The sequence below is a fragment of the Notechis scutatus genome, chromosome 1 (assembly GCF_049901735.1).
Source record: "Notechis scutatus isolate UNSWTSFEM ecotype Mainland chromosome 1, rNotScu1.2, whole genome shotgun sequence".
Classification (NCBI taxonomy): domain Eukaryota; kingdom Metazoa; phylum Chordata; class Lepidosauria; order Squamata; family Elapidae; genus Notechis; species Notechis scutatus.
Window position 1 is genome coordinate 274,275,446 of NC_142009.1, and position 15,167 is coordinate 274,290,612.

At 37.9% G+C, this 15,167-nt stretch overlaps 1 protein-coding gene across 7 annotated transcripts in view; it reads right to left on the minus strand.

Moving 5' to 3' along the window:
* Window positions 1-15,167, minus strand: part of DPF3 (double PHD fingers 3) — a 232,847-nt gene that overhangs the window by 63,722 nt on the left and 153,958 nt on the right. For all 7 annotated transcript variants that reach the window (XR_003371153.2, XR_015746728.1, XR_015746727.1 and 4 more), the window contains exon 4: window positions 86-213. Coding sequence is in view for 2 of the 7 variants with exons in the window: in XM_026671098.2 (XP_026526883.1) it covers window positions 86-213 (128 nt within the window). In the remaining 5 variants the exon portion in view is untranslated. The remainder of the gene's footprint in view (window positions 1-85; window positions 214-15,167) is intronic.

Below are 15,167 nucleotides of genomic sequence, written 5' to 3' on the forward strand. Positions count from 1 at the left end.
TAATCTGAAAATAATGATTAATTAGCCTATTTACACATGCACACACTTTCTTACAGTTTATGAGCCAAAAATATGAGGAGATTACCTGGATTTCTTGTAGAGTATCCTCCTCTTTAGTATCTATCTTTTTTTCGAGCCCTTCTCCACGCAACAAGGCTTCCAGTGTGGTCCCTTCTGATGTGAAGCCATCCTTCTTCAGAGGCAGATCAACTTCTGATAAATCAAACAAGAATGGCTACTATTATTTCCTTAGAGTAAGCAACAAGATGATGGATAGAATATCATACAATTTTCAGTCTATTCACAAGCAAGAGCAAATGTCTTTAAACATTGAGCGATACAATCATTATTTTGACATGTTAATATATACAAAAGTCAAATTTGAACTCCAGGAACTAGCCTTACTAGTAAAATATTGTCATCTCTTACCAATACTGAATTTTTTCCAAGAAACATTAATGTAAATATTTGTTTAGTTGATCATTTGAAAAGTGCTTTTATGTGGAAACAGCTCTTAGTTGGTGTGGCATCAGGTTATCTTGTCTAGTCTACAAATAAAGCAGCTTAACCTCGTTAGTAGTTGGAAGTGAAAGCTCTAGAAATACTAAGAAATACACACTATATTCAATGATTGAAAAAGATTTTGGGAAATGGCCAATGGCAAACTACTTTGGTTATTGCTGACAAGAAAACTTGGAGTGGTCATGGCCATAAAGTAACAAGAAATTGAGCTCATCACAAAGAGACGTTATTTTTTTATATTATCAAACAATGAAAAATACAGCATCCCTTTTGACATGAAGCCTAGATGATCAGAAGATTCCATCACTTTTCTTTTGCTCAAATAATCTCTTACCCAAATAATACCCAAATGTATCACCTAATCAGCCTTATCCTTTAGACCAGGGATGGGATTCAAATTTTGTAACATCTGATTCTGTGGACATGGCTAGGTGGGTATGGCCATGTGACTGGGTGGGTGTGGTTTCTTTTGAGGGGTAGCATACACCCATCCCATTTTTGGGGCCTTCTGAGCCTCAGGGAAGCCTTCTAGGGGAGCGTTTTTGCTCCCAGAAGGCTTCTCTGGGGCACAGGAAGGAAAAAATGGAGCATGGGGGGGACACAGCAGCCCCCGTGCTCCATTTTGGGGCCTTCCAGGCCTCAGGGAAGCCTCCTGGGGGTTGTTTTTGTTCCCAGAAGGCTTTCCTGGGGTTCAGGAAGGAAAAAAAAAACAGAGCATGGGGGCTCCACACAGCAACCCCCTGCACTCCATTTTGGGACCTTCTGGTCCTCGGGGAAGCCTCCCGGGCAAAGCAGTAAGTAAGCAAGGGGAATCCCAGCACAGCTGATCATAGGAACAGCTGATAGTTGGGAGGGGAAAAAAAGAAATATCTTAAGAAGTGACTAGGCGGGGAAGTCAGTGATGTTGGGCATACACACAATATTGCGCATGTGCGATAAGGACTGACTGGGTGGGGAGGGGAGGGGAGGCACAGGCAAGCCAGGGGCACAATTTGCTGGTTCTCTGAACTGTGCAGAATCATAACAACCAGTTCAATAGAACCAGTCCGAACCGGTAAAATCCCACCCTGTTTCAGACCTTTGGTGCCACACACCAAATAAATGCCACACTGGAAATCAATATTAAACAGTTCCCTGAATTGAATGGCTCTCTCTGACAAACATTTATGTGCAGCTTCAAAAACTGAATAAGCTCATCTACCATCTACCCAAACTTTGCAAAAAATATATATACGTAGGACAGCAACTGTACCGCACAGAGAAAAATTCCTGCTTCCTGTGACAAATGCCTGCACACACTAGCATAATCCAGGGAAAGTCACCAGCCATGGTGGTAGTAGTGGTGGTACTGATGCATTCTTCTAGTCAGTTTAAAATGCCATAACTGGGATAAAATTCAACAGCCTGCAGCTGGATTCCTATTGTGCAAAGGACTTTTCTCTCCCTATCCCTCTCCTTCATGCTTCCCAAAACTGCTTTGGAGGGTCACAATGTTTTGCAAGTAGAGTCTGAGGACATTTATGGGCTTTTTTCAGTGGGAAGGAGTTAACTGGATTTTTTTTCCCAAATAAAGGCCTCCTTTGAGTCAGGCTTGAATTTTGGTAACTTTATAGACACAAAAATAGTATCTTCTTCCAAGATGTTCCAGTCTTTTTCCTCCTCCAGTCTAGACATCTGGGAATTCCCACAGATGTCCCATCCAATTATTAACTAGCCTCTGGTTTATTAACTAGCCCAGGCACTACTAAGCTACTGAGCACAGACTCAATTGGGTAGATGCCATAACCAGAGTTAAACCAGGTAATAGGATGTCACCTTTTATGGCCAAGCACCAATTTGTATTTGAATGTTGGTAACATATCATTAAATGTTATCAATTTTCCACTCAAATATTGGTGTATTAAAACAAACAAATCTGTTTCTATGTATTTTTATAGCTATTAAGCTCATCTCACTCTGCTTTGAGAACTGAAACCTGATCACATTCCACCACCACCACCACCCATACACAAATGCTGTTTCACACACATTGTCATTTCAACCCTGGATGCTTCCTGCCAAAATTCAGAGCATACCGGTAAATAACTTTTCCTGTTCTCTCCTCCAGGGTCAAGGGTGAAAAGAAACAAAGAATAAATCCGTCCTACAAACAGTATTGTTTTGGAAAAAAGGAGTGCATCATTTCAGCATCCTAAAAACTTCCCCTTATATTGTTCTGTTACAAATATAGAATTAGGGGAGAGAACTTTACATTCTTTCTTATTGTGCAGGAGGAGGTGCTTGTTTGATTCATGTCTTTTTTTCTCTATGTTTTGCCCTTCTCTTTTTGTTTGTTTTTGTTAATACAGTCTAAACTAGCAAAAGGCAAAAGATCAAAAGCCAATCTGTTTCTGTATGACTGGTGAGAAATTAAAATGGACGAAGATCAATGCCGAATAGTGTAGATGACAGTGTTTAGGCTTCAGAATGTTAGGACCAGGCCTCAACCTTCTCTAAGTCACCTTCAAAGATGTGTCTCTTACTTGAGGAAGACAAGGACTCCATGGAGGACTGGTAATAGCCAACATCTCTCAAACGAATATGTCATGACAATAGACTAATACCCATTTGAAGCAATTATTTCACCGTTATAATTTTCTATATAAGGCATATAATTTTATAATATTTTACTGCATAAGAAAAGAATACACACAATACAGCTCCCTTTCTGTCACTTGTGAGACTGTGAAAAATAAAAAAGCAATTCAACTTCCAAAAGAAATACAGGGGGTATTTTTAGTGGGTAGAGGGGAGGAGGAGTGCCTTCAAGTCAACATTGATTCCTGGCAATTGTCTGGTCCCTACAGTCTTTTTGGCAAGATTTCAAAAGTGGTTTGCCACTGACTGTTTTCCAGGGTTCCAGAGTGACTCAGGGTCCCCCAACTGGCTTCATGTCTAAGGCAGAACTAGAATACACAGTCTCCTAATTTCAGACCTAATACCTTAAACCACTACATTCAATTGGTTCCCAAAGAAATACTTTACACAATGCACATATAAATAGTTTGTCACTTGGATTCCTCGGACCAGTTTATTTTCATAAGCTCTACACTGTAGCTGATTCTGATAGATAACCATTTAACATGGCAGACCTCTTAACAGTTTTTTAAAAATTGAAATGCATGAAATGCCTGGCACATCAGAGATCTACTGCTGGGTGAATGTAACCACACAGCTCATTAACAAAACAAGGCAGAAAGTGCCTTAAAGGGCAACTGAGAGCCTCAATGAGCAATTACATCTCACGTCAGTTCCAAATTAGAATCTATCAACATCACAAGGGTATGAAATACCAGCTTCATTTGTGCTTCCCATTCTTCCCATTTTTATTTTATGGAAAGTATTTATGGCATTTATTCAAAACAACAAGTCAGAAAGACAATCATGAGGTATGCCAGGGGAAGGGGAAAAAACAGATTCAGCTTATTCTGCTGGGAAATACACACACACACACACACACACACACACACAGAGAGAGAGAGAGAGAGAGAGAGAGAGAGAGAGTGATTGTCTGCTAGCTGTCGAGTTTGCAAAAGATACCATCTTCTGGGATGGTGCTCTCTGCCAGCAGCTGGAAGGCCCCAAGGGAAATGGTGGTAGAGAATCCAGGCAAGCTGCATCCATCCATCATGTTGCTCATTTCCACATCTCCAAGGCATAAATGCAACATTAGAATGCAAAAGAAGGGATAAAGTTTTAGAGGTGGGGGAGGAAGAAAGTAGTATAAACATTCTTCCTTGAGTAGTTGATAGTTTAGATAAATGATGATGTCATAGGAATATAATATTGCGGAGTCTTTTTGTTTTAGCACTATACAAACCCCATATCGAGAAGGATTTTTATGGAGTTTTTATGGATTTTTATTAGCTTCAGAAGCCCCGAAAATCAAACTAACAGTCTCCACATTGTCTTGTAACACTCATTCAATGCATTTGTCTTCCAATGTTAACCAACCTTGACTTCACCCAAACTAGCCACTCTATATTTCTGCAAATTATTCTTGGGACATACATGTCCTACCAGTCTCCTGCCCACAAACAATAATATTGTCCTCTGCTTATCCTGTGCAAGCAACAATGTTTTTGCTTGCAGGGCCTCTTTCCAAAGGTTAGTAAAACAAAATAAAAATAAAGTCTGAAAATTTTATCATATTCTTAAAAAAGAATGGTAGATCTTTTATAAAATGAATAATGCTCAAGGGTAGTTAAAAGCATGCTAAATTTTGCCCTCATTGTCCTTATAGATCTTTTTACTATAGAATAATTATTCAAATAAGCAGTTCTTGCAATTTTGGATATTACTGAAATAAGTAAGATTTAGGAATGAGAGAATCTATACAAGGAAGAATGGTTGTCCATCTGAAATTCTACTTACCCATTGCATATTATGGATGAGAGGAAAAAGATATACATGTTTCTGTTTCAGATATAATGATGAGAGATCTCTTTGTGGTTTTGTATTCATTATGAGTTTCATAAATTGTACTTATCCAGAAAAAGACCAAGCAATGTATAAAACTACAAAACCACAAAACACACAAGGGAGAATCATACAGACAATGTAAATGGCAACCTCTAGGCAATATTAGATTAAAGTAACTTTGGTTTAAGGCCTCAATTTTTTAAAAAAAACGTCTTTGAAAAATGACAAACTGGGTATATACAAGGACCTATAGCATTCAAATCTAAGGACGACCAAATCCCCTTTGGAGGTGTGTCTCCTAACAGAAGATTGCCTCAGTATGGCATGTGAAAATGATTTTATTATACTATTAAAATAAAAATAGTTTATAAAAATAAACTATTTTAGCCATCTAACATTAACTACAGAACGAAGGCATCCATTTTTAAAGAACAATAGCACAAAATGATAACATATTCATCAGGGATTACATCCAATTAAGTATTTGAATACGTTGCTCTATGTATTGCGATTAACCTACCAAATTTATGGAGCAAACATGGTGCACATAGCCAGACATGGTGTTCTTGCACCATAGCCAACAGAATCCAATCGCTACAAAAGGTACTTGGTGATCTTGGATGAGTCACTAATTCTGAGATAAAAGGAAACATATGACTGATATATACCTCCCTAACCCTGGAGAAAAAATAGGGGAGGAAAATGTAATAAATGAACAATAAAGGATAAACAATAAATGATGTTTCTCTAATTATTAAATTTTAGAAGCAGGCAATACCTAATGACTTTTATTTCAATATCCTCCTTATAACCTTCTGAGTGACCAATGCTGGAGTCAGAGGACAGGGGTAGGATGGGATTGGTCCGTCTGATTTTGGAATGTAGCCAAAGGATTTTTAGATAGAATCAACCTTGAGTGTAACTGTGCAGGTTTGAAAGTCAACACATGGGAATAATCACCCTTCACTATTTATCCAAGTGTTTGCACGAGCATTGGGGAGTAGAACTAAATCCGTACGTTCCATTGATTGTTCTTACTCCACCCACCTTTCCCAACCAAAACTTCTAAAACTTAAGAAAGGAAAAGAAATCTCGCCATAAGAAAAAAGGCAAATTATAATGAAGAGGGTGAAGTGCTGATGACTTTGGATTTCTTTCGTTTGATTAACAATGAGCCAAGAAGCTGTGGCTTTGGATAAAAGATGGATGGCTGCAGAGAGGTGCTGGAGTGCAAAGATGAATGTTCATCTGTCCTTGATGTGTACAATGTCTTTTCTGAACAGCCAGGCCAAATACAGGCATGTCATGTCCCTGTTTCAAAGTCAGATAAACAGAAGGCAGATGGATCTCCTAGGGTGCATAACCCTTTTTGGATTTGTTTAATTCTTTAGCTCAGAAGGCAACCTTGGGCTCCCACTCAAGGTCAGTGTGTCCATTCATTAACATCTGTCCCTGAGGTTTGTTAAACAACTTTTCTTCCTCTGGACATTCATCAGTCTGCAGAACATAAGCAAGGCTTATGTTACTAGGTAAAGAAAAGACTGCAGAAACGGAAAAGGTAATAAGCCAATCAATCTGTGGGCCTGTTTTGATGCTAAACATCCTGCAAGCTGCTTTTAGAGAGAGAGAATTGGCAGTGATGGTGAAAGATGGAACAGCAGCAATGGCACAGGGAGCTGGAAGACAACTTAACTCCATTAATGTGTTTATCTCATGTATCAAAGCAGTAGGAGACCTATTAAAATTCAGGAATGAAGAGCCAGCCAAAAGAGTTGGAAGGTTTGGCTTCAGCCATCTTAATGATAGTTCAGATCCCTTTTCAGGCATCATTTCTAAGGGGGAAAAAATGGATTGATTTTTGCCTGTTAGGTTATGAAAAGTAGGAATCACCAGAGTATATAATTAGAGATATATGAGTCTATCCATTCAAAAAAAAAAGTCACTCTTTAAAAGTCTTAAATTTCCCCCAAAGGTCCTACAAGATTTTCATTTACAAGAATGAAGAAGGAGACTTACAAATTTCCTTACATTAAATCCAATGATGAGTATCTTTAAAATATAATTATAAAATTATAATTATTTACAATTACAAATATAATTTTCATTAGCTCTATGTTCTGTACCTGTAAGAGTACAGGTATTTCACTTAGGCAGCTAACTACAATTTTGATGTATGCTTTATATATATAGGTAGACCTTATTACAACAACTGAGCCCAACATTTCTATTGTGAAATGAGACATTTGTTAAGTGAGTTTTTTCCCATTTTATGACCTTTCTTGGCACAGTTGTTAAGTGAATCATTGCAACTGATAAGTTTGTAACCTAATTGTTAAATGAATCTGGCTTTCCCATTGACTTTACTTGTGAAAAGTTTGCAAAAGGTGATCACATGACCTTGGGGGACAGAAATGGTCATAAGTTGCCAAGCATCTGAATTTTGATCACATGATCGTGGGGATGCTACAAAGGTTGTAACTCTGAAAAATAGTCATAGGTCACTTTTTCAATGCCGTTGTAATTTTGAATAGTCTCTTAATGAACTGTTGTAAGTTGAGGACTACCTATATAGGCTAAACATAAAACATGGATTCATGGATTAATGCTTCATCATATTTTTGATTCCTATTGCTGTAGAATTCCATAGCAACAAGTAGAGATTAATGCAGAGTCATCTGCCTCCTTTGGATTGGTTCCAGCATCAAATACTTAAAAACTTCTGGCTAGGTTCAACCCTCCCATGGTTAGCCTAATGGCCGCAGTCAACTCAAGTTTAATGTGCCCTTATAGTCTTCACTTGAACTAACCTCTGAGTGTAAGCCTAATTAATTGCTCTGCTTAAACTTTGTCAAACAATCACATTTATATTGTGTTTCCTGCTAAAATAGAGTGCTTCCAAAGCCAAGTCTCTTCTGCTATTTTTATTACTTGGAAAGTTTTGCGGTGGATTTTCTAAATTATTAAATTCTTAGGTCACTGAATGCATTTTGCAAATTCACACTCTCTAAAAACCTTTGACATGATTGGTTATTTATTTGTATACCAGTCTGCTCCAAATAAATGCTCTAAAAAATCAGATCATTCAATCAAAAATAGATGGTGAAGAACAGTAAGGCAGATTTAACTATACAAACTAAATATAATAATGAAAAATAACATAATAACAACAGGGACATTTTAGCACTCTTTCAATCTTGCATCTATAGCATCCATCACTGAAAAACCAAGGATTTATATGAATTCAGAAGGGTATGGGAGCAGATATCACCTTTGCCTCAGGGTGGCTTCAGAAGAGGGAAACTTGGAAAATAATATTCATTTTGCTTTATGCTCACTCTATTCCCTTTCTTGGTAGAGGGGGACCCTCACTGGATGTACTCAAATCACTTGGATTAGAGGGGCAGCATCTATTTCCAAAAATTAACCTTGTAGATAGCTAGACCCCAGAAGAGGCCTTCCTAGAGAATCAATGATAATCAGCACCATAAAATGGACTTGGAAACATGCTGGCTGGAGAATTCTGGGAGTTGAAGTCCACACATGTTAACATTGCCAAGGTTGAAAAACATTAATCATTTCTGCAAGCTCCCTTTAACGCGGGCCCATTCTTTCCCTATCCCTAAGGTCAACTCCAAATTTCTTCACAAGTAAGCACATCAGTTGGCACTGGTTTCCACACGATTTCAAGAATGTCCCCGTGTAAAGCAAATTATGGCAATCCAGATGAGAGAAGGTTAGTGGAAGGACAACCAAAGGACAAGTTACCTTTCTCTCTCATATAACTCTTCAAATTGCCTAGGCAAATGTGACCACATTATATTCCTCAGGGAGGAGGAAAGAGACCCTCATTCCATCTCTGAGGGCCTTCACCATCTATTTAGTGTCTGTAGTAGGACAGCAATTACCAGGCTAGATGCTTGGGTGATTGGATTTATTCCAGCAATGTCATTTCTCAACTGCACATTCAAAGGGTTATATGGAGATCATTTAGGCAAGTAGTTCTTGCCTAAATGGTGGTCTCCATATACCAAAGGCATTGTGGTTTAGTAACTTACAATTGCAGGCACAGAAGCTCAAGTCATGCCTAGTGCCATTAACATGATCACTATTTGCTGACATTGTTTGTAATCCATAACATTTATCGGTTCTCTTGCATCATTTGCACCCTGCAGAATCAAGGGCACTGAGTTACAATGACAGGTGTACTTGTAGTTGAATACCGCATTACTTTCTATCCACAGTTATGGGGGGTTTCATTTCAGTTTCAGGAATCTTTCACCACTTGGACAGGTTTGGGGGAAAGCATTTAAATTTTGGCTTATGGAACCAAACTTTAAGAACTGAGCTTCTGAAAAAAAAAATTGCTTGCTTTTTGTTTTTTGTTTTTGTTTTTTTAAATAACAGCAGATGTTGGATTGAAACTACCATGCTGTGATGCAACAGGAATTGCACAGGGTATTGTTGAGTTGCTTTTTGGTTTAATGTCAAGGTAGGAGCATTGATCCCAAGTCATACGATCCTGAAAGCACAGATGCTGAGTTGAAGCCAAAGGTCCACCGTAGGGCAGAGGATATAATGCACAAATGTCAAACTCGCCGTGTCACGTTGCCGTCACGTGACGTTTCATGACATTTCCACATTCACGGAGCTGGAGTGGGTACGGCCTGCGTGTGACGCATCTGGCCCATGGGCTACCAGTTTGACACCCCTGGTATAATGGATTGTGTGGATGACCTTGGGGGATGAAGGAGAGAGATGCTGCCTAGGAAAATAACTATCGCATAAGAGAGGGATGATGGATTAATGGTCAGAGCAAGAACCTTAGGAAAGTCTCACCCTAATAGATCAAGCAGTTTAAAAGTGGGAGTGGGAAGTTTGTGCCTTTAGATCCGCAAGGTTCTGTTATTGTAGGCTTACAATAAAGGACAACAGTGTTTCTCAACCTTGGGAATTCTTGGGAGTTGAAGTCCACACATCTTCAATTTGCCAAAACTGACAAGCACGGACATAGAATTAGCTCATCTAGTTGCATTTCCTATCTGGTTTACCAGGGTGGGCTGAAAGAGGATTATACTTTGGAAGGTACAAAAAGACAAGGGAAATGCTAGATATAATTTAAAGTTAATTTGCATTTTTAAATAATTACTTTGTTAATTATTAATAAGTAACACAAAGGCTTTTCTTGGAAGCTGTACATCCAGGTGCCTGCAGCTGACAGCTCTTGTGCGCTGATAGGAGCTAAGCAAGGTTGGCCTGTGGCTGGACTATAAATTAGACAGGAAAATCCGAAAACAACCTGGGAGAAGGTCATGGGTACTACATTGTAGGCTTACAATAAAGGACAACAGTGTTTCTCAACCTTGGGAATTCTTGGGAGTTGAAGTCCACACATCTTCAATTTGCCAAAACTGACAAGCACGGACATAGAATTAGCTCATCTAGTTGCATTTCCTATCTGGTTTACCAGGGTGGGCTGAAAGAGGATTATACTTTGGAAGGTACAAAAAGACAAGGGAAATGCTAGATATAATTTAAAGTTAATTTGCATTTTTAAATAATTACTTTGTTAATTATTAATAAGTAACACAAAGGCTTTTCTTGGAAGCTGTACATCCAGGTGCCTGCAGACAGCCCTTGTGCGCTGATAGGAGATTAGTGAATTTTTTATTATATATAAATTTAAATAGGAAAATAAAAACCCAAAAAAAACAAGGAAGGTCATGGGTACTACATTGCTGCCAAGAATGGTTAACATGGTTATGAAGTTACCAGAATTCCAATTTAATTTCCAGACCTCTTTTAAAAAAACTTTTTATGCCTGGTTGTAGCAATGCAGGAGTGGAATTATTGTTTCTACTAGTAGTGGGCCTATATGTAAGACCTCACCTTTTTTTTCCCCAGGAGGAGATAAATCTAACTGAAGACTGCTACATGTGAGCTAGATAGAAACAGACACAGAAATATCTAAACGTTGGCTGTCACATAATTGTCTGGATGTTTGCGTGCAGTCTCCTAAACTGTCTTGCTCTCATCCATTTGGAGCGCAGTTTAATAAAGAACTATTTTCTGATATTTCTGATATTAACATGTCATGTTATATAAAAGACAGGATGTCTGTTCCAACAAATCATACTATGTAGCTGTATCCTGCTTTAATGAATATTACATCACCTGTCCTCCTTTATCTTATCCTATAATGTTGGCACAAACACCTATCTAATAATTGAATTCATCAAATACAGTATTTGGCAGGCCTATTATTTTAGCATGAAATGTTTACATTTTATTAGCATATCAAGTGCAAATTGCAAGGAGATATTAAAGTGAATTAGAAACCAGTAGAAAATTATTTACTATCCTTCAAAATTAAAATAATTATTACACTATAAAAAGTTACCCAGGAGTAGAATAAAGGCAATAGATTGAAAATACCCACTACAACAAACGAGGACAATGGAAAATCTACAGCCTGTACCATAAAAACTGGCTTAGAACATTTCAAACAAGAGTTTAATATCATTTATTACTTATTCCTTCATGCTGTGCACTGGAGAAATTGGGGGAAGGGGAGATTATTTAAATGTTAGGTTACTTCAACCCCCTGAACAGTTTTATCTACAAGCCTACAGTGTAATTGAATAGAAAGAATATGACACTTTAATGAAGTATTATTCCAGGTTTCTGTAACATATAAAGTATATGAAACTTTATTCCACTTTCTATCACGCCAACCACTATTTCAGATTTAGTCCTTAAACCAGTGGTCCCCAACAGCCAGGGACTGTTTCTGTGGAGAGATCGAAAGAGGCTTGGTTTCATGCCCTGCTTGCATTCCACACATGCGCAGAAACACACATGTTTCTGCAGCCAGGTTTCTGGCGTGCCGCAGACCACTTCCAGACTGCGACCCAAGGTTGGGAACCCCTGCTTTAAATGGATATTAAATGGAACATATGAGATACATATAGAAAAAAAGCTGCTAGTTAAATGTTGGGATGATTTTGCCATTCTTCTAAAGAATGATCATGATTCTTGTCATTGACATCTGTAACTATGTGATCCAATTTCATGACATAACTCTAGCCTAATCATTTAAGCTTTAAGGTATTCCAAGTCCAAACATTTTCGTCATAGTAGTGGTGCTTTTAAAGTTGTAGCAACGTTTCAGCAGAATCTCATCTGCCATCATCAGGCTTCTGTATTGTGTCCGTCTGTGAGTCAGACTTTTACAGTGGTTTCAGATTTAAATTTGGGGCAGCCTATTGCTGTGCCAGAATGGTTTTTTCTTCATCCTGATTGGTTGGGAGTCTTGGTCTGTGTTTATTGGTCTCGGAGTTTGCTGTGTTCTGCTTGATTGGTGTCTCTAATATCTTCTGTCTGTTTTTTGGCTCTTTTTTGTATCTTGATTGGCTGGCAGCATTGTGTTACTTTATTGGAGGCCTTTAGTGCAGCTTGGCTTCGGGTAAATGGACAGCTATCATTAGTTAGGAAGCTGGGTTTCATCTGGGTGCCTGGTTGGGATGTGTTTGAGCTGGAGGTATCAGGGGGGATCTGTTTGTGCCCAGGTGTTTGCCTGGCTTGTGGTGTGGAGATTTTTTTGTTTGTGAGTGCAGGCTTCCAAATGATTGACAGCCTGGTGGAATCATCTCTTCTGTTCATGCTTTCTGGTCTTTTTTCAATCTCTATGGCTTCTCTGATGATTCTGTGGCTGGAATTTTCTATAGTGGCTAGGGTTTTGACATCAGTCAAAGGGTGGAGCAAGTTCTCAGGTAACTCAGACATAAGGCTGGTCTAATAATCCAAGTATGATACAACTAGGGCATGAACAAAAACCTTGGCCATCTCAGTGGTGAGCAACTAATACCTTCTTTCAACATTTATCATTAAATGGAAATAATATATTTTAGTATTTTTTCAGTGAAAGAATTTGGATTCCTAAGGTTCACACAACTGGGGAACACCACATAGTAAAACTTCATACTGGAAAGAATGGGTACAAAAATGTTAAAACTGAAGGCATTCATAAGGAGTTGACAGAGTTGGATTAAATATTAACAGGAATGGAAGATAAGCTAATTAAAAATTGTATTGTTACTTACTAGATGTTAAATTAGAAGAAGAGCAAGTAAAGGAAACGATGATAGCATGGGTGAAAAATGTTGGGTATATCACAGAATTAGATAAAAGGCAGGAGCTATGGGAAAGAAATTATAAATTAAAAATATTGACAGTCTTCCGGTTTGAGCTTCTTCGGCGACGGACCGAAATCGCGATCGTCTGCAGTTTTGATCTGTGTTTGCTGCTGGAGCACCCCGAGCCACCCGGATTCGGGGCTGGAGCCACCCTGTAGAGGTGGTGAAGAAGGGGGAGCCATCAACGCGGTTGAGGAGAGCCGCATCTCTCCTCCTTGGCTGGCCATTACTCCCTTTCCCAAAGGCGGTTGCAGCGGTGGTCAGAAATGGCCACCTCAAAGAAGAACCCGACCGGACAAGATTGTGCAGGAGGAAGTTTAAAGGAGAAAGTTTGACTGACCGGGTTGAATGGAGAACATCTATTTAAGGTACCTGGAACCTGAATTTTAAAGACTAATACTATTCCTAAAAAAGATTTTAAGCTGCGAAAGAGAAAGGGAAAGGAAACGGAATTGGCTTTTTTTCCTCTAACATCGACTGTTTTAAATGACTTGGAACATTAAGAAGAAGAGATTCGAATAAGAAATTGATACTAATCCACTTTGACATTAATAGGCTATTTCTAGCTAAAAATAAAGTGTCAAAGGGATAAAGATTCCTGGATAATTTAAAAACTTTCTTTAAAAAAAAAAGAAAGAAAGCAGTGGAGGAAAAAAGGAAAAAAGAGGGTGGAATCTTGAAAATGGAGGAGACCACCTTTAAAAAAAATTGATAGTGGAATTTTAACAAGGCTTGCAAAAGATACATTGTAGCTGAAACTTTGTTACGAGAGAACAAAGCCCCTGGAAAGAGAAAGTGAGAAAAGAAGCAAAAAACAGTTTTGGATTATTGGATGATTCCTGGAACTTTGGATGGAGGATCCTAATGAAATAAAATAAAATCAATTGGGGGTTGTTTAAAATTTTTTAAAATTTTAAAATTCTTCACTCCTTGAAGAGTTAAAAATGAGACTTAAAGAACAAAAAGAAGAAGCACAAGATGGAAGAGGATCTTTTGGCTTTGTATTTCAATTTTTAGAAATGGAGATCTTGAACTATGAAAAACAACAAGAAACGCTGGCAGAACAAGAAGGGTGGGACAACGAAGAAGCCATCTTTAATGACCAAGCAATTTTTTTTTTTTAAAACAAGTTTTATTAAAAGTTTCAACAACAAACAAATCATTACATATTAAATCTTTCCCTGTCTTTCTACAATAATTTCCCCAATATTCTCATAAAACACAAACAAACACAAACAAACATAAAAAAAATCTTTTAGTAAAGTACCTTGGCCCCAGTTACCTCTCTTTGCATGGGCTAAAATAATAGCACATATCACTCTTCACATTTCTATCTTATTTAATCCATCTTAATTAAATCATTAAATTTGTATCTTTTGCCCATTCATTATCCCTCTATCTCTTCTTATAATAAAAAGAATTTCTCCTGAAATCACTAATCAGAGTATGATGCCTTTCTATCCTCCCCCTAAGTTAGTAAAATTAACATTCAGCATAACAAATACCCAATTTGGTTCTGCTTGGTACATTCTATCCACCAAAAATGTTTAAATACATTGTATCCTCCTTTCCTTCGATATTTTATTACATTTTAAAATCAATCATTATTAAAAACTTCAACATTTTAATTTCTTATTAAATCTTAAACCATTCTAATTTACTATTTCAAATATAAATGTTACAATACCATCTTCTGTACCTTAGCAGAATCTTTCTTACAGAAATTTATATTTCATCCTTTGTCTCTAAAAAAAATCCCTCTTCTCCCATCCAATTTTAAAGCTTTGAGGCTTTTCTCCGCCTTTCCCCTTTCTTTCTTCCCCCACCAAATCTTCCTACCCCCCTTCTTCTTCTAACCTCTGCCTTGCTGGGATCCCTTCTCTGTTGTGTTCCCTTTTTCTCTTGTTTGTTATCATTATATTTACTTTGCATCATATTTTTCTCTTTCTCAAATGTTTTTTTAAATCTTAAGTCCTTCATTTTCCTTGCTCT